The following is an 18,042-nucleotide window of genomic DNA, read 5'->3' as shown; positions in this document are numbered from 1 at the left end:
GGGGCAGTCAGGAAGGAGGGGGGTTTGGATGGGGAAGCAGGGGGCAGTTAGGGGCAGGGATTCCAGGGGCGGTCAGGGGACAGGGAGAAGGGGTGGTTAGATGGGGCAGGGGTCCCGAGGGGGAAGTCAGGAATGAGAGGAGGGGTTGGATGGGATGGCGGGGGGCACTCAGGGGCGGGGGTTCTGGGGGCTGTAAGGGGACAGGGAACGGGGGGGTTGGATGGGGCAGGAGTCCGGGGCGGGGCATCGGGGCGAGAAGCAGGAGGGGTCGGATAGGGGGTGGGGGCCGGGCCACGCCTGGCTGTTTGGGGAGGCACAGCCTCCCCTAACCGGCCCTCCATACAATTTCCGAAACGCGATGTGGCCCTCAGGCCAAAAAGTTTGCCCGCCCCTGTCTTAAAGTGTCTCCATCTCTCCCTCTCCCCAAACTATCCAGGATCTGAGTTCTTCCGATACTGTGAGCCCTGGCTCCCCTACGTCATCCACGAGGGATGCGGCCCCCCAGAGTCCGTCCCCCATGCCTGCCAAACGCTGGTGCAGCTTCCCACCTTCCACGGAGCGATGGGTCAGCGAGGACGGGGTCCCCTTCCACGTCCACCAGGAAGACGGCATCCAGATCTGTGACGGCTTCCTGCTCGGGCACTGCCCCCAGAGGGAGAGCTGCCCACTCCACCACACCCGCTACCCCTTCCACTGGCAGATCAGAGGGAGCAGAAGGGTGGAGTGGCAGAGTCTGAGCGACTCATCTCAGCGTCACTTGGAGAAGCTCTACAGCGACGCTACAAACGGCCTTGTGCGGTTCTTGGACAGGTACGGGATGGGAACGCTCCCGCCCGTCTGTCCCCACGGGGCCTGCACCAGGCTCTGGGGAGCGATCTCCCAGCTGCTCCCATCCCGGCCAGGGCAGGAGTGCTGGCTAGGCAGGTTCCCCAGCGTCTCCCGGTCAGAGGCTCTAGGGAAAAGCGGAAGGAGCTGCGTACTGGGAGTGCCTCCGATTTCCCCCACTGGAGGTGTTTTGGGGAACCCCGGTCCCGACCCCTCCCCGAAAAGGGCCCCCTAGGGCCGACGGGTGAGATTATTTTCCCCTCTTAGGAACCAATTGTTTGGGATCTTGGACCTGGACACCATGGAGATGGGCTATTCAGACGTGATTAACGGAGTGAGGCGGCTGGCCAGCACCTCGGACTGGAAGCAGAATCCTCGCTTCCACACCAGGTGGCAGGTGTACTGGAAGCTCAGAGACACGTGGCAGCGTTACCAGGAGGTGAAGGGGGGAGGGTGGATCCCAAAGGGGGGCGAGGGGGAGCTCTCCAAAGTAGGGCTGGCGCATCCCGGGGAGATGGGATGGCCGGCCCAGGGTTGGATGAAGCTGGAGACTGGTTTCCCAGGACTGGACGGTTCCTCCAGGGCAGGACTGGGTCCTGTGGCAAGGAGCAATGCGTGTAAGGGTCTTCCTCTTTCAGTCATGCTAAGGGCTCGACTCTCCTTCCCCTCTCTGCTCAGCCTGTCCCCCACGACCTCCTCGCAGCTTTGGAGAGGGGCTCCCGGGAGCCCACCTTTTGGCTCCAGGGCAGGCTCTACACCCTGGATCTGAGACCCCGTCGGTGGAGCACTGAAGGCCAGGGATCTGTCCAACCCATCCAGATCCAGCGCCGACCTGCCTACCGCTCCCTGAGCTGCATGGCACGATATCTGCGGTAAGTGACTCCCTGGGCAGTTCCATGGCTGGAGGGATCCGAGCTACGTTCTGACTGGCCAGCATCTCCCATCTCCTTATCTCCTTAGGACAGTCCCTAGGGGCTCCTGGGGACTCTTCCATCCTTCCACATCCATCATCCCCGGGGAGAGACCCACAGACGGGTACTGTGGCCCATACCCAGCCGCCTGGGTTCCCCAGCCGCCCCATGGCCAGGCCTTCCTTCATGCAGAGGTGGCCTCGTCGGAAGCGGTGTACCGCAAGATCTGTGAGCTCTTCCACGCGTCTGTCCCGGAGGACATGGTGCTGGTGCTGAAGATTTACAGGATCCGGAACGATGCACTCTGGAAAAAATACAGCAGGTAGGAAGAGGAACGGATTCTGCGAGAGATGGGGCAGGGGTCAGACCAGGCCACCGGCTTTAACCCCACCATTAAGCCATTGACGCCGGTGCTGTGGGCATGACTAGGTGGGTTATCTTCTCTGGGTGGGCCTAAGGGAGGAGTATCTAAGGGTTGGTTCAGGAGACCCATCCCAGGGGTACAATCATCTGGCCTCAGAATTTTCCTCAGCGACTCCAACCCTGTTGTCTTGCGGCTGACCTGGAGCGTGTCCTTTCCAACCATATCCGGCTCGACAGAAAGACTTCAGAGGGATTCAGGAAAGAGGCGTGCTGTGAGGAGGGGCATGAAGGCCGAGGGGCTGGGAGCCGGGACAGCACAGCATCATGGGATGCCCAGGGGAGGGAGAGATGCATCAAGGAGGATGAGGAGGGGCCTCTCGCCCGGGCCTGAAGGAGCCACCTGGGAACAGTCTTGGGGCCAGATTGGGGGGACTGAGGGCGGGATGAGAGGAAGAGGCACTGAGGAGTTTGGAGGCGAAGGGAAACGGGCCAGCCGCTGGAGAGCAGGTCGGGGCGAAGGAACGTTCTGTGGTGAATTGGGGAGGGCTGAAGGCCGAGGGAAAGGAGGCAGAGGGTAGAGAGGCTGACGATGATGAGCGAGGGGGTGAGAGAGACAAGTGAGTGATGGGGTTGGAGGTTGAGAGAAGAAGAGACACGTCCCAGCCAGAGCCTGGGGTGGAGGAGAGGAAGCGGGGTGGGATGGACCCAGGAGAGGAGAGGGAGCTGGGAGAATCCTGAGCAGAGAGAGGAGTGGGGTTGAGGGGAGTCGCCTGAGGCAGGCGGTGCAGGACCTGACCGGGCAGGAGATGCCGAGCTGTTTAGTGAGGAAGATGCAGGACAGCAAGAAGAGAGAACGTACGCGTCGTAGAGGGAATTGGGCTCGTGTCTGGATCCCCCGCTGAGGTGTTCAGTGGCCAGGGGAGCAGATACTGGGGGTGCACCAGCAGTCTCTAAACCCCCTTGTTTATCCTTTGCACGCACCTCAGCCAGAAGGAGCGAATGTCCCGAGGACTCTTGGCCCAGGAGAAGCGGCTCCTGGAGAGGCACCTCTTCCACGGGACCTCAGCCGACAACGTGGAGCCCATCTGCCAGGCGAACTTTAACCCCCGTCTCTCTGGAAAGCACGGTGCCCAGTACGGCCATGGCAGCTACTTCTCCTGCTACGCCAACCGCGCCCACATCTTCGCTCTGGCCAACCGCGCCGACCGCCGCCACATGTTCCTGGCCAAGGTCCTGGTGGGCAAGTGGGTGTTAGGGAGACCCGGGTACACCCAGCCGCCGGTGAGGGAACCCTGCAGGTGTCGCTACGACTCCTGCAGCGACAACGCCCACAAGCCCGGCGTCTACGTGATCTTCGACAACTCCCAGTGCTACCCCTACTTTGTGATCTGCTATAAACTGCTCGGCGACCCTGTGACACTGGAGGGTGTCTGAGGAGCCAGTCCGTTGGCGGGGAATTAGGCTCACGCAGCCCAGCTTTTCCACACTCTAACCACTCTCTCTGTAGGGTTCGCACAGCACGGTAACAAGGGAATGCGGAGCCCGTCCAGCATCCGTGATAAGAACAAGCAACCCAGTTCGTGGAGGCTTCACCCCGCCCCTCCCCCCCGTCATCCCACTGGAATGTGATCCTTCCCCACCACCCCATTCCCTCCACCCCACTCTTACTGCCTGCCTGCCCCGAGACCATCCACCAAAGACTGCTCATGACTCCAGCACCTGGGCAAACACCATTTGCTTCGCTTCCCTGAAGGAGGCACCACTGAGCTCCAGACAACTGTCCCTCTCCTCCTGGTCTCGCAGAAGTTTCAGAAAGTGGAAACCTCACCTGGAAATCCCCCCACCCCAAGCTCACTAATGCTGGGAATAGGCAGCGCTAGGGGGTGAAATTCATTTTGCTCTCATCCATCCCATCCAAACTTCCCCACGGAATACCCCCGTCTCCTTGCCTAATGGTAGTAGTGGTATTGTCGAGGGATTAAATAGTGGCTGAAAGTTACTTTTCCGTTAACACAAACCCTCTTGTCTGTGACTCTGGGTGCTGTGGGAAGTCATGGTTTAAAGGGCTGAGAATGACACCCCGAGCGGCTGGGGGCCGAGGTGTCTTGTTTGAAAAATAAGAGTTTGAAATGATAAAAAAAAGGATCCCCCGCTTCGTCGAAAGAGCCTGTGTCAGCGCCAATGAGCAGGGGCGTGTGCGCGACAGAGAGCATGTGAGTGAGCCGGCGTGTGCAGTGGGAGCAGGGCTGCCAGGTTCGGTTTTCCTCCAGGAGGGTGTGAGGTTTGGGCAGGGGGCTGAAGCAGGAAAGCTGCGGGGATCGCAGAGAGACCAGCAGGGCAATAATTGCCCATATTTGAGGGGAAGAGGCTGCACTGGGGGCTCCAGTTCATTTTTCATGGGGGGAGGGAGTTTTATGCATTCCCATGTGTGACAATCTCCCCTCACCCCTAGCAGCAGTGTGGGGGCTCAGACATGGATTGCTCCTACGTAAGGGGACCAGAACACAAGTGTGAAAAATGGGGACAATTTTTCGTGGGGGGGAGGGCATGGTTGCCTATATAAGACAAAGCCCCTGATACCGGATGTGACGGGTTTGGGCCCTTTGGGATGTCACCTGATGTGCTGGGGTGCCCCTGAGTCAGCCTATTCTGACAGCCTGGGTCCCCTTTACCTGGCCTTGGTGGGTTAGGCTCACCAGCCTCTTCCAGCTACGCCCAGCGGCACAGAGAGAGACAGAATCCGCTCAGGAAAGATTCACCTTCGGGACTTTCCCCGACACTGTCCACTCCCTTTAAGGGGGACAAACCCAAAGCTTTTATGAAATTCGCCCCCTCCCTCAATGTGGAGGGAGATATGCACAACTTCTTGCCCCCCCAGTTAGAAATTACATAAACTGGGTTATATGATAAAGAAGAAATAAGTTTAACTGCAAAAGGTGAATTTTAAGTGAATATAAGAGAGAACAGGCAGAACAAAGCAGATTACTGACCAAATAAAGCAAAATACCCAAACTAAGCTTGATATACTTAAGAAACAGGTTACAAAATATAAATTCTCACCTTAGACGTTATTTTAGGCAGGTTGCAAAGTTTCTGTGGTTCAGAGTTCCAGTTATATTCCTTTTCAGACCCCTGTCTCAGTCTGGACTCCCCCCTTGCCTTCCCTTCAGGTGGCTTTTGCAGTCCTTGGGCAGACAGGCCATGGAGAGGGGGAGTCCCGTTTGCCTTCCTCCCCACGCTTAAATAGGATTGACACAAGGCGGGAATCCTTTGTTTCCCAAACTTGACCCCTCCCCCCCCTTCCAGTGGAAAGTTACAAGAAGTGCCAGGTAATGTTTAGTATCAGGTGACAAGACCAACTGACTCTGTAGGATCACAGCGTCCATGAGTCAGTGGCAGTAGGGAGCATCCTCAGGAAGGCAAAGTCTTTTCCCAGTCCATTGTCCTCGCTGATGGGCCATCAGCCCTGCCTGGCTTTTCCATTGTTGTACCTGAAGTGTGAGCAGTGGGCGTCACCCAAAGTAGCATAGTTGAAATACAGATCAATATTCCTAACTTCAGCTACAGAAATGATACAGGCATACACATTGGATAATCGCATTCAGTAAATCAGAACCTTTCCAATGAACTCTCACATGAGCCATCTGGCATAAAGTATATCTCAGTTCTGTCATATTCATATTGTAAGCATATTTTCATAAAGAATATGGAGTGAAACATCCGGTCACCCTAATCCTGGGTTGCCTGGCAGATAGGCTCTGTGGTTACAGCTGAGGTCCCAAAGAGGCAGTGCCTGTCAGAGATGGGGGGCGGGTAAAGGGGGGGTGTAGCCAGGGGTTGGGGGGACGGGCTTGGTGGTTACAGCTGAGGTCCCAAAGAGGCAGTGCCTGTCAGAGATGGGGGTGGGTAGTGGGGGGTGCCGCCAGGCACTGGGGGGACGGGCTCGGTGGTTACAGCTGAGGTCCCAAAGAGGCAGTGCCTGTCAGAGATGGGGGTGGGTAGTGGGGGGTGCCGCCAGGCACTGGGGGGGACGGGCTCGGTGCTTACAGCTGAGGTCCCAAAGAGGCAGTGCCTGTCAGAGATGGGGGCGGGTAATGGGGGTGTAGCCAAGCACTGGGGGGATGGGCTCGGTGGTTGCAGCTGAGGTCCCAAAGAGGCAGTGCCTGTCAGAGATGGGGGCGGGTAGTGGGGGGTGCCGCCAGGCACTGGGGGGACGGGCTCGGTGGTTACAGCTGAGATCCCAAAGAGGCAGTGCCTGTCAGAGATGGGGGTGGGTAGTGGGGGGTGCCGCCAGGCACTGGGGGGACGGGCTCGGTGGTTACAGCTGAGGTCCCAAAGAGGCAGTGCCTGTCAGAGATGGGGGCGGGTAATGGGGGTGTAGCCAGGGGTTGCGGGGACGGGCTCTGTAGTTGCAGCTGAGGTCCCAAAGAGGCAGTGCCTGTCAGAGATGGGGGCGGGTAAAGGGGGGGTGCCGCCAGGCACTGGGAGGATGGGCTCGGTGGTTACAGCTGAGGTCCCAAAGAGGCAGTGCCTGTCAGAGATGGGGGGCAGGTAAAGGGGGGGTGTAGCCAGGGGTTGGGGGGACGGGCTCTGTGGTTACAGCTGAGGTCCCAAAGAAGCAGTGCCTCTCTTGGACTATAGGAAATCTCACTGTGGAAAACAGGGTGGAACGGTAAGATAAAAGGGACTAGGTGACAGGGGACCCGCCATAACCACCCGGCTTGCAGAGGGGAGGGTGATGTGTGCCCTGGAAATACCACAAATCGTTCAGATTCCTGTTTGCAATGAGGCCTTTGGGGCAAGTTTCCTCATCTTTCCGTGCCTCGGTTTCCCCATCCGTAACACGGGGCTACGCCTGTGACTCCATCTTTGTCAAGTGCTTTGAGATCCATCGATGAAACACTGCAACACATTGTTATTAGTCCCGTGGGACAGATAGAAAACCAAAGACACAGAGGTTTGTCTGGGAGACTCTGGGGGGGTTTGGATTGACTCTCCTTAGGAGACCCCACAACCCCTCTCATCGACAGGGCGGGACTCATCTCCAGCTGTGAGTCGTGGCCTGCCCAGGCAAGTGTGCCCTCCGGGACAGTGCAGCGCACAGAGTGCAGGAGTGAGAGGTACAGGGCCAGAGTCTGACATGGTGTAAACCGATGGGACAGCAGTGGAGCTGCACTGAGACACCAGCTGAGGCTCGGGCCCAACCCGTTTGCCGGGGGAGGGATTTGGCTACGGAATAAGTTTGCCAAGGAAATGAGATGAATCCAGCATCTGGCTACTGTTGGGCATGAAGAGCCTCCTCCTCACTATGGATTTCCTGCCGTGCCCAGGAAGAGAAAGGAGCAGAAGCCTCCAGGAGACCTACTGGGAACCTTGTCCAGCAGATGTAATTTCCCTGGGAAGCACTGAGATACGATGGCAAAGTTTGCCGTAGAAAACCCAAAGATAGATATATAGGACACTGGCTTCATGACCTTGGGCAAATCCCCTAACCTCCTTAATATATATGGAGATATACCTACCTCATAAAGCTGGAAGGGACCTTGAAAGGTCATCGAGTCCAGTCCCCTGCCTTCACTAGCAGGACCAAGTACTGATTTGGCCCCAGATCCCTAAGTGGCCCCCCTCAAGGATTGAGCTCCTAACTCTGGGTTTAGCAGGCCAATGCTCAAACCACCGAGCTATCCCTCCTTGCTCCTAGCTTTACCCTAGGGTGTTAATTATGATACCCGACCTCCTGAGGGGCTGGCCAGCAATTAGCCCAGTTCTTTGAAATGCCAAAGCACCGTGAGTAAGATCTGCCCCCGCAGCGTGGAAAGTGACTGGTGCAAACCGGACGGACCATCGACATTCAGTAACATCTGCTGACTGCACTTTGCCTGCAGCTCTTTGCCCCCCCGGGCAGTGGTGCACCATATGCCCGGTGCCCTTTCCCTGGAAATGGCTGAGGTGCCCCTAGAGAAGAGGAACCTTTCCAGGGTGTCCGCAGCAGAGCGCCAGGGGGCTCAGCCCAGCCTGCACAGACGGGGCCAGTAACCCGAGCTGGGCTCCTGCAGTGTATTGGGTTACACAATCAATAATTGAGTGGGTAGCGAGGCTGAGGGAGGGCAGCTGGTCTCTCACTGCCAGCGGTGCCCGGGCGAGCGCCGAAAGGCTCCGCAGACCATCCCTTGGCTGCAGGCTGGCAAGGAACAGACAGGTAGGCGCTCGTCTCATCTCATGCTAGCTACAGGCAACGTGGGAGACAGGGGCAGCCCTAGCAGGAAGATACAGCGGCAGCAGATACTGGGGCAAGGCCCTCAGAACAGCTCTGGGGCGGGGAGCCCGAGGCTGGCTGAGGGGAATCCAAGAGGCAGCATTTTCCTCTGGCTACACTTCATGCCCTGGTGGAAGTGGGGCAGGAGAGGGGCGTGAGACGGGGGTGTTGGGGGAAGGGATGCGGCTTTTAGCTCATGCAGCAGTAGAGGCTCATGCACTAAGCTCAGAGGTCCCAGGTTTGATCCCGCCCGCCAACGACTGGGGTCTGTCGGTTACACCTGCACCATAGGCTGCAGTGGGGCTTGGCACAGGGACAGCTGGGGCAGCTCAGCACCACCTTGGGGGGCCTCCGACGCTGGAGGAACTTCTGAGGAGCCTGGTAATTGGATTTCCTGATGGAAAGCCAGACTCGGGGCCGGGGGAGGGAGGCTGGGGGGGGGGGGCCCTGAGTCTTATCCGTGTGAAGGAGAATCTCAGGGTTGATTTAAACAGCTACTGGCGAGCTCCTGCTCTCAGTGACACGCACAAACGCGCCGGGGGGGCCACTTGGGCCACTCGCTACTGTAGCAGAGAGCGGACCCCAGGCTGAGCCGTCACCTCGCCCTTTCCTGCAGAGAGCCAGGCAACCTCCGCAGACGGGTCACACGGGCTGAAATCTGCTCCCTGTCCCCTCACGCCTGGGAAATCCAGGCCCCGAGTTTTGGGGAAGCTCCCATAGCAAGGGACAGCCGTAGGGCCGGTGTGACCTGGGTGTAAGGCTGCAGGGAGCTTCCTTCCGCCAGCGAGCCAGCTCCTCTGCTGAGCACCCAGCCTGACCTGGCCCCCCTGAGGGGCCACTCGCCAGCGCCAGAGGCAGCGCGGCTAGAGGGCGGAGCGAGGGCCTGAGCCAGGCGCTGAGGCTGGTAACAGTAACCGCTGGCGTCAGTGGCTCCCGACCCCGCTGTAACAGAGACGATGCAACGTGAGCCTCTGACCTGGGGCGTTCAAACGGGCGCCCAGAGAGAGGCTTTGAAATCCCGAGCGGAGAAGAGAGGAGTACAGCAACTAAGTAGTTACTGTAATATGTGTAAAGTGCCAGACGAGGCCAAACCAGACTCTTCCTGGGCTGGGAACCTAACCACCCCCACAATGTATTCTGGCTGATTGTCCCTTGTGAACGGTCTCCACATGTTGACAGCTCTGCTCAGACGCTGACGCGAAGCAGCTGGGCTCTGCGTCTGCTGCAGGAGGCGGGGCGGGAGGGGGGGAATGGGACGTAAAAATCCCCACACCCCCCCATTAGCTAGGTTATGCCTCAGCTGTATGATGGTAGATCTCACAAGCTTTTCCAACGCTTTAGGAAGATACAATTCCCGTCCTGGTGAGCTCATAAGCAGCAAACGAAGGGTATGAAATCGCTGGTAGTTGTAGTAGTAGTAGGCTGTTATCCTCTGATGTGGGCCAGGTACTTGAGGAGGATACGTAACATCCCTGGCCCAGCAGGTTACACTCACCCAGATGGATCCATGCTCCGGCCCCCTCACCCGCCCTTTGGTCTCTAGGTCTGTGGGGCTCCCACCCACCCTCTGCTCTGCGCTGTTGCTGAGATGGTCTCCCCAGCCATTGCTCTGGCCTTCATCCCCTTCCTGGTCACCTTGATCATCCGCTACCGGCACTACTTCCTGCTCTTCTACCGGGCGGTGCTGGTGCGCCGGCTGCAGGACTGCCTGACGGGCATCTCCCGGGAGGAGCGGGCCTTCCAGTACGTCCTCACGCATGCCATCCCTGGCGACCCCCACCACATCCTCGAGACCTTCGACCAGTGGTGCTACCACTGCGAGTACCTCAGCAACGTGGGGCCTCACAAAGGTAAGGGCTCGCCCAGCCCGGAGGGGGCGGGGCACTGAAATGCAGCCGCCTCTGGGGCGGAACCCAGCAGCGGTTCAACAGCACACAGCAACGTCACATGACCATTTGAGAGAGGAAGAGGGGGGAAATAGCAAATCCACTGGCAATGTAGGGAGGTGTAAAAAGTACTGTAATTACCCCAGATGGAATTTGGCCAGGACACAGGAGTTCAGTCTCATTCTATTAAGTTTTTATATCATGCATTAACCCCACAACTCGTGTGAGAAATACCCGGTGAGCGTTAGTGGCCACAAGTAACGCATTTTATGTCCCCTCCTGCCCTATGCAGCCCCTCACCACCACACTGAGGCCTTAATTCAGTGCTGCCCCAGCACGCTGCCTGCTGAATTATATACTGTGGTGACAACAGCAGGGCTTCTGCCCCAGCACCAGCCTGGCCCTCTTACTACATTCCTGTGCTGCCCAGCATGATTGCTCAGAACTTCAACACTGGGCACGGAACGCAGCTCCTTCTGCTCCAACCTCTGCCAAGTGAGAATCCCCATTAACAGCTGTGCAGTATAGGGCTTATGACACACAGGAGAGCAGATCTGACTCCAACTAGAACAGGGCAGTGGTGCACACAGCCACTAGCCAGCTCATCATGGTGTCTTTGTGCTGTTGTTCTCCCTTTGAACCAGGCAGGGGCGGGTGGGCAGGCCAGACCTGTGCAGGGGATTAACATTTAGCACCCAGACGCTGTCATTCTCTTTAGTCCAGTCAAATTCCACATGAGCCAGGCCTGAGATCCCACCCTGGCAGAGCCAGAATTAATGCATGTTCTGCAGGGAACTCTGCGCTATCAGTGGATGTCGGTTGAGTGTGCGAGGCCAGCGCAGGGATTCTTCCCTCGAAATAGATCTGGCTCTAGAATAGGTGCTGCGGGAGCTGACCAACCTTTCCCCTCCAAGGCTTCTAGAGAGCGAGCTCTGTTAGCCAGGAGCATGCTGCCTAGTGGTCAAAGCAGCTGCTGTAGCTAAGTCAGACTGGGGGTGTGACGGGTTGGATCACAGAAACCCCCCCGGGAGCTGCCACCCGATGTGCCAAGACTACTTCTACCTCTGCCTTCCCTGCCAGCTTGGGGCCCCAGCACCCTGTCTTGCTGAGCCAGACACTCCCGTCTGCTCCAACACAGACCCAGGGTCTGAATTACTTGCCCCAAAGCTGCAGGTTTACCTGAAAGCAGCTAACAGAAGTGTGCTTGTCTCTAACACTCAGATGCCCAACTCCCAATGGGGTCTAAACCCAGATAAATCCGTTTTACCCTATATAAAGCTTATGCAGGGTAAACTCATAAATTGTTCGCCCTCTATAACACTGATAGAGAGATAGGCACAGCTGTTTGCTCCCCCAGGTATTAATACTTGCTCTGGGTTAATTAATAAGTAAAAAGTGATTTTATTAAATACAGAAAGTGGGATTTAAGTGGTTCCAAGTAGTAACAGACAGAACAAAGTAAGTCACCAGGCAAAATAAAATAAAATGCGCAAATCTATGTCTAATCAAACTGAATACAGATAATCTCACCCTCAGAGATGCTTCAGTAAGTTTTTTCCTCAGACTGGACACCTTCCAGGCCTGGGCACAATTCTTTCCCCTGGTACAGCTCTTGTTCCAGCTCAGGTGATAGCTAGGGGATTCTTCATGATGGCTCCTCCTCCCCTTTGTTCTGTTTCACCCCTTTATATCTCTTTTGCATAAGGCGGGAATCCTTTGTCCCTCTGGGTTTCCACCCCCCTCACTGGAAAAGCACCAGGTTAAAGATGGATTCCAGTTCAGGTGACATGATCACATGTCACTGCAAGACTTCATTGCCCACTTGCCAGCACACAGGTATACAGGGAGACTTACAGGTAAAACAGAGCCATCTGCAGACAATTGTCCTGGTTAATGGGAGTCATGAAGATTCCAAACCACCATTAATGGCCCAAACTTTGCATAATTACAATAGGTCCTCAGAGTTCTATTTTATATTTCTAGGTTCAGATACAAGAGTGGTACATTTATACTAATAGGATGATCACACTCAGTAGGTTATAAGCTTTTGTAATGATACCTTACAAGAGACCTCTTGCATGAAGCATATTCCAGTTACATTATATTCACTCATTAGCATATTTTTATAAAATTATATAGACTGCAACATCACAGGGGGTTTGAATCCTCACTAGATGGCTCCATGGGGAAGAGTTTTGCAGCAGAAGCCCCCATGCTAGAGGAAAGAACCAACTCCCGGCCTCCCAATGGGACAGGATGAAAGTGTCTCCTATAGACACAATCACTAATGAATGCTCCCATGTGGGAAGCTGGGATTAGAACCATGCTCCCTTGGCTCCCAAGCCCTGGGCAGCTCCCCTGGAGCTAAAGGGGAGTCCTCTAGGCCCTCCCTTTGTCCTCTCAGCAGGCCTGGGCAGGCGAGGCCAGCCCCAGCCCCAGCCCCAGACAGCTAGGATGTTACAGTGAGCAGGCCAGGAGGGAGAGTTCCTGGCGAGGAGGCTGAGACTGACTTCCAGGGAGCCTTCGTGCTACAGCCCCCCCAGCCCCCCTAAAATGAGCCAGCCCAGGGCTGCGGGTGCCTGAAATAGCCAGCTCGGGCAGGGTCCCTGGTCCTGGCAGTGCCTGGCTCCCACAGAGGGAGCAGTGTGGTGAAGCCGGCCTGGCCAAACCTGCCCCCCGCTCAGCCGCGCTCCCTGTGGAGGAGGGGGGAGGGTCCCCTGGTTTATACCAGGAGCTGCAGACAGAGGGTTAAGTTTCCAGCCTGCTGAGCCTGGGAGGACAGAGCAGCCGCTCTGGGTGGGAGGTGCTGACGCTGGAAACATGCCAGGGCCGTGCCAGGAAACAAATACACCTGGGTCTGGCCCAGCGCTGATTCACTATGGCCAGCCTAGACCCCGGCTTTCCTCAGGGGACCGGAGAGCAGCAGCACGCTATCGGGACAGCCGTGTCCCGGGGGGTCCCGTCCACAGCTGCCAGCCCAGGCCTCAGGGAGGAGCCGTGCCAGGAAACTAAACAGCACAGGCTGCGTCAGCCACTGAGCCCTGGGGGCCAGTGAGAACCACAGGGTCTCTGTTTCCAGCAGCCTCAGTGAAGTATCCCTGCTCCCTGCCCCGGACCTGCAGGAACCTTGATCTAGGGGATGGGGGAATTAGCCTCCCCGGCCGTTCAGTCTTTGGCTGCAATGACATATCTGTACAAGATGCATCATAATTATATCATAATCATATTCCTATGGGGAGTATGGGGTGCGAAGTGTCACAGCCAGTACCCTAGGAGTCCCACTGAAACCCCATTTTGAGACTGTATGTGGTGCCAGAGGTAAATGTCCCCCTACGTGCATTGCACACTCCCTGCCTTCTGAGACTGCCGCAGCCGGCGGCCCCATTCTTTGCTCAGGCTGATGGCTGGCGCGTTAGGGCAGCAGTCCCAGCACTGCAAAACCCTTTGGCCTTTCACTGCCATGAGCCCACGGCACAGAGTAAAGTGCTCCGTGATTACGGACCTGCCTGCCAGACGCGCTCTGAGAACAGGGCTGCGTCGTCGGGAGGCGCGCGAGTGAGTTTGAGGGTAGGGGGAGAAATTGCCTGCTGTCTATAGGGCCAGCACATCACGTAGTCCCACCCGCAGCTGGGGTGGCATGTGTGGAGGAGCACGGTTGTGCTTAACCCAGCACCTCCCCTTGAACAACGGGGGACATCAGCAGTGGGGGCTGCATTCTCTGTTAGCTGGTGGGGAGCCGGGGAGGGGAATCTCTCCAGCAGCATCACCCCCCCATTAGAACTTTCCTGGGAGGAATGGGGACTATTTATAAGAGCCGCTATGTATATGTTATCATCGCCCTCTGCTGGACAGAGTCTGATCTACTCGAGGAATTGAGCAAAGCCACTTGTAAACTGAGTTCCAGACACAGGCCAGGGTGTAAAAAGTCAAGGAGTGGGGGGAATCATTTAAGGCAGTGAAGAAAACTCAGAGTTTGCCCTATTCTAGCACCTACCCTTCAAGGAGCACCAAATGTTTATTATTATTCAGCACTGACACAGCACCTAAAGGCCCTGTACAAACACTAGCCTCTAACTGCTACCTTCGTTGCAGACAGGGAAACTGAGGCACCAAGCAGGAAAGTAACTTGCCTGAGATCACTGTGGCAGCACTTGGGAGCAGAACCTAGGAGCTCTAATGCCAAACCCTGTGTCTTGACCACAAGGCCATTCTGCCTCCTTAGAAACAGCTGGAAGTAATGGGGTGAAGTGGGACTTTTCGGTAGCCTCTCAAAGACATTGTCCCAAGAACAGGATCTCTGGGAAGCGTCACTCAGATGAAAATAACAGGAGTACTTGTGGCACCTTAGAGACTAAGTACTCCTGTTATTTTTGCGGATACAGACTAACACGGCTGCTACTCTGAAACCTGTCACTCAGATGGTGAGGCTGAGAGCCAGGATGGATAAAAAAGGATGATTATTTAAAAAAAACAGATTTTATTTTATTTAAATTGGATTTTTTAACATTTAAATTAAATACAAGGTTTATTTTGATTTAAATAAACCTATTTAAAATTAAATTTGAAATTGGCAACCTATGTTAAGGCCTAAACTTATTATAATTTATTAGAATCTAAATTAAATACACAAAATACTAAGCAGTGCATGTTTGCTGCCAAGTTTTTAAAAAAGTGAAATTACAGAACTGGTGGAAGTCACCGGACCTTGGACCCAGAGTTTGTTGAAGGGCTAAACCAGCTTGTGACACCAGTAGCCTTTTCTACAGCTGCAATGAGAATATTTTCTTCATTTCAGTTTATTCAGCCAGTTTGGTTCAATGACTAGTTCATTCAATGTCCTAAACCAGGTGGGAATTGAAAAAGCAGGAAAGCTTGTATTCCTTTTCCAATCTCTGAATAAAAACTAGGTACGTGAGAGGGTGAGATCGACTAGTTCTAAAATCTTGAAGGACGTGGTGACCAGAAACAATCAGTTCAGTTCACTAACTACACATCATACTTCGTTTAATAAATCAGTTAGTTTTACATAAAAAATATGTTTTGATAAACTTTTTTTTCTTATGTATGCAGCATATGCAGGGCCGACGAGAGCGGGGGGGGAAGCCGGTACAAATTACCGGGGCCTGACGGTCCAGAAAGAAGCCCAGGGCCCGGCTTCCGCCCCCCTCGTCGCCTTACTGGAGCCCAGTGGTCTGGAAGGGGGCCTGGGGCCCGGCTTCCCCCCGCTCTCGTTGGCCCTGTTTAGCCGGTCTGCCCTTGCTGGGGGACCCGAAAAAATTTTTTCACCGCCCTTGCTGGGGGGCCCGAACCCGCCCTTGGCGGCCCTGAGCATATGTAAGGTAGTTTTCGTTTAAATTTTTCTCTTTTTTTTGCATTTTTAATTGAATTTGAATTTCTATTCAAATAGATCTTCACACAAATCACAAGTAAAAAGTAAATCATCTAGTAAAAGGAAATGCAACATTCACAATTTTCTAACACAAAAAAACCTAAAAATGAAGAATCTAAATAAATGCCCGTGAAGCGAAGTCATTGCTTAAGTCAATGTGTATAGCCGTAGCTCAGCCTCCGGGTTGGCAAAACAAGCTCCCCATTTAGTTATATAGAGGCTAGATTTATTTGCAACTCAACATGTTTCAATGGTAACAAACCAGTGAGCCGCAATCTTTCATGAGGAAACGTAACTAAAAAGTACAAATGCAAAACGTGATTGAAATTGATGATTTAAAACAAGGTTTCCTCCTTGCCGATTAAAATTGGTGATTTAACTCTTTTTGATTTACATCAGTTCCCCCTGTTAGGAGCCGTGTTACCTGGGGTGTTCAGAACTGGAGAGGACAGAGCCCTGGGAACAGACCTCAGGGGACAGTCCTGCCCTGGCCAATGTTGGGGCGCCCAGATGGCCCCATCAGGCTTTTCCACCTTCTGGGTGGGTTACCTGGGGTGTGGGGCTGGAGGGGGCGCGCGTCTCCAGGTGAGCTGACCTGGCGAGGCTCCTTCTGCCCTCTAGGTAAGATCCTGGACCGTCTGATCTATGAGAACACGCCGCTCACCGTGCTAGAGCTGGGCACGTACTGTGGTTACGCCACCATCCTCATGGCCCAGTGTCTGCCCATGGGTGCCCGGCTCTACACCGTGGAGATGGACCCACGCAATGCCGCAGTGGCCGAGAAGGTCATCCGCCTGGCCGGCTTCGACGAGGACACTGTGAGTAGCCCCCTCCCCCAGTGCTTTCCATGGACTATAGAGGCATGGCTGCCTCCCAGCTTATTCTGAACTAGCCTCAGTGAAAAGAGGCTGCCAGGAGAGCGTGGCTCTGGGGGCAGAACCCGACAGCTTTTCTGCTCTAGCACCAGGGAGGCAGCAGCCAGCATAGGCCCCAGCCAAGGGAATTGCAGATGGGAGAACAGAATTCCTTGGCTCGGAATTTGGCCCAGACACTGGTTAACGCCCAATCTCATAGCCTCACTTCCCCAGACTGTGTGATCTGAGTGTCAATTGCCTCCGGTCCCCCTGTGGTTTCAACTGGCTGAGCTACTCCTCTCCACTTCCTGTCTCAAACGGCCAAGCAGCATTCCAGTTGGCTGTTGAACAAGCTGCTGAATTCCGCCCCAGAGACGGTTGCATTTTAAAGGGCCGATCCCAGGCTGGTTTGCACCGTGCCGTGAGATCCCACAGGAGGGCCATGCTGTTCATTGGGGGGACCCCCCGCTGACCTCCCCGCCTCTCCCCAGCGCAGGTGGAGCTGATTGTGGGCGCCTCGGAGGAGGTGATCCCGCAGCTGAAGGAGAAGCACGGCCTGCTCAAGGCCGACTTTGTCTTCATGGACCACTGGAAGCGCTGCTACCTGCGGGACCTGCAGCTGCTGGAGGCCCACGGCCTGCTGCTCGAGGGAGCCACCATTGTGGCCGACAACGTGGTCTTCCCCGGCGCGCCCCACTTCCTGCAGTACGTCAAGACCTGTGGCAAGTACCAGTGCAAGATGCACAGGACCAGCTTGGAGTACTTCCGGGCCATCCCCGATGGCATGGCCGAACTCACCTACACCGGCCTGGACTGAGCTCTCGCGGCCAAGGTGGGGCTGCCAGGCTGGGCCTCGTCCTGTCCTGCCAGGGGTCCAGCCGGTGCTGCACCAGAGCTGAGGGGTGTCTGGGCTTGGGGACCATGTAGAGATGCCCAAAGGCTGGGGCTGGTGGGTGGGTGTGTGCCCACGTGCGTACTGCCTCGCCACGCTGCCCCAGATCTGCACGTGAGCCCGTCTCTGCTCTGTGTGTATAGGGAGAGATGGGGCCAGTCTGTTCTCAATTCCACTGGCGTGAATCCAGAGCGACTCCAGAGTACTCTGCGTTCACACCAGCGGCTGTGAGATGAGAATCAGGTCCACGCAAGCTGCACTGTTTGTGAAGGAACGGGAGTCTCCCGGATGGGTCTGCTGCACTGTATGAACGAGCGGCGCACGCGTGCACACACCCAGGCTGCAACCACCACTCAAAGAGGTTTTGTTTGCCCCCCACCTTTCGCCTCCTTTCGCCCCACTCCCATTGCTCCTGTCTTCATGCCTTCTCCTACACCTGAGACTGCCGACCTAGCCCCTCCCCCACAGGCATTAGGCCCCCTCTCCCCCTTTCAAATCCCTCCTCCAAACTTTCCCTTTCTTGAGATTTAAAGGGCCAGAAGAAAGCAGCCCCGTCATCCCGGCCCTCCTGTTGTGTCCTGTGACAGGGCCTTTGTCTTTCCAGGGTTCCTGTGCAGTGCTGGGCTGACCCTCAGCGCGCAGCAAAGCAGCCTGCAGGGGGCGTCC

At 55.8% G+C, this 18,042-nt stretch overlaps 2 protein-coding genes across 2 annotated transcripts; both read left to right on the top strand.

Annotated features, from left to right (window-relative positions):
* The first annotated feature begins 517 nt into the window (after nt 1-517).
* Nucleotides 518-3,533, top strand: LOC135874346 (protein mono-ADP-ribosyltransferase TIPARP-like). The gene is made up of 5 exons (XM_065399150.1): nt 518-810; nt 1,093-1,264; nt 1,504-1,697; nt 1,786-2,058; nt 3,086-3,533. Exons 1-5 carry the CDS (start codon nt 518-520, stop codon nt 3,531-3,533), a joined length of 1,380 nt encoding a protein of 459 aa, XP_065255222.1.
* A 2,327-nt stretch (nt 3,534-5,860) lies between these two features.
* On the top strand, nt 5,861-17,301 carry LOC135873365 (transmembrane O-methyltransferase homolog). Its single transcript, XM_065397807.1, has 4 exons — nt 5,861-5,890; nt 9,944-10,205; nt 16,252-16,448; nt 16,981-17,301. The coding sequence occupies exons 2-4, from the start codon at nt 9,944-9,946 to the stop codon at nt 17,299-17,301; spliced, it is 780 nt and encodes a 259-aa protein (XP_065253879.1). The 5' UTR covers nt 5,861-5,890.
* The last annotated feature ends 741 nt before the right edge of the window (nt 17,302-18,042 follow it).

The sequence above is a fragment of the Emys orbicularis genome, chromosome 1 (genome assembly GCF_028017835.1).
Source record: "Emys orbicularis isolate rEmyOrb1 chromosome 1, rEmyOrb1.hap1, whole genome shotgun sequence".
Taxonomy (NCBI): Eukaryota; Metazoa; Chordata; order Testudines; family Emydidae; genus Emys; species Emys orbicularis.
Note: the sequence above shows the minus strand (reverse complement) of the source record. Positions and strands in the feature narration are given on the sequence as shown.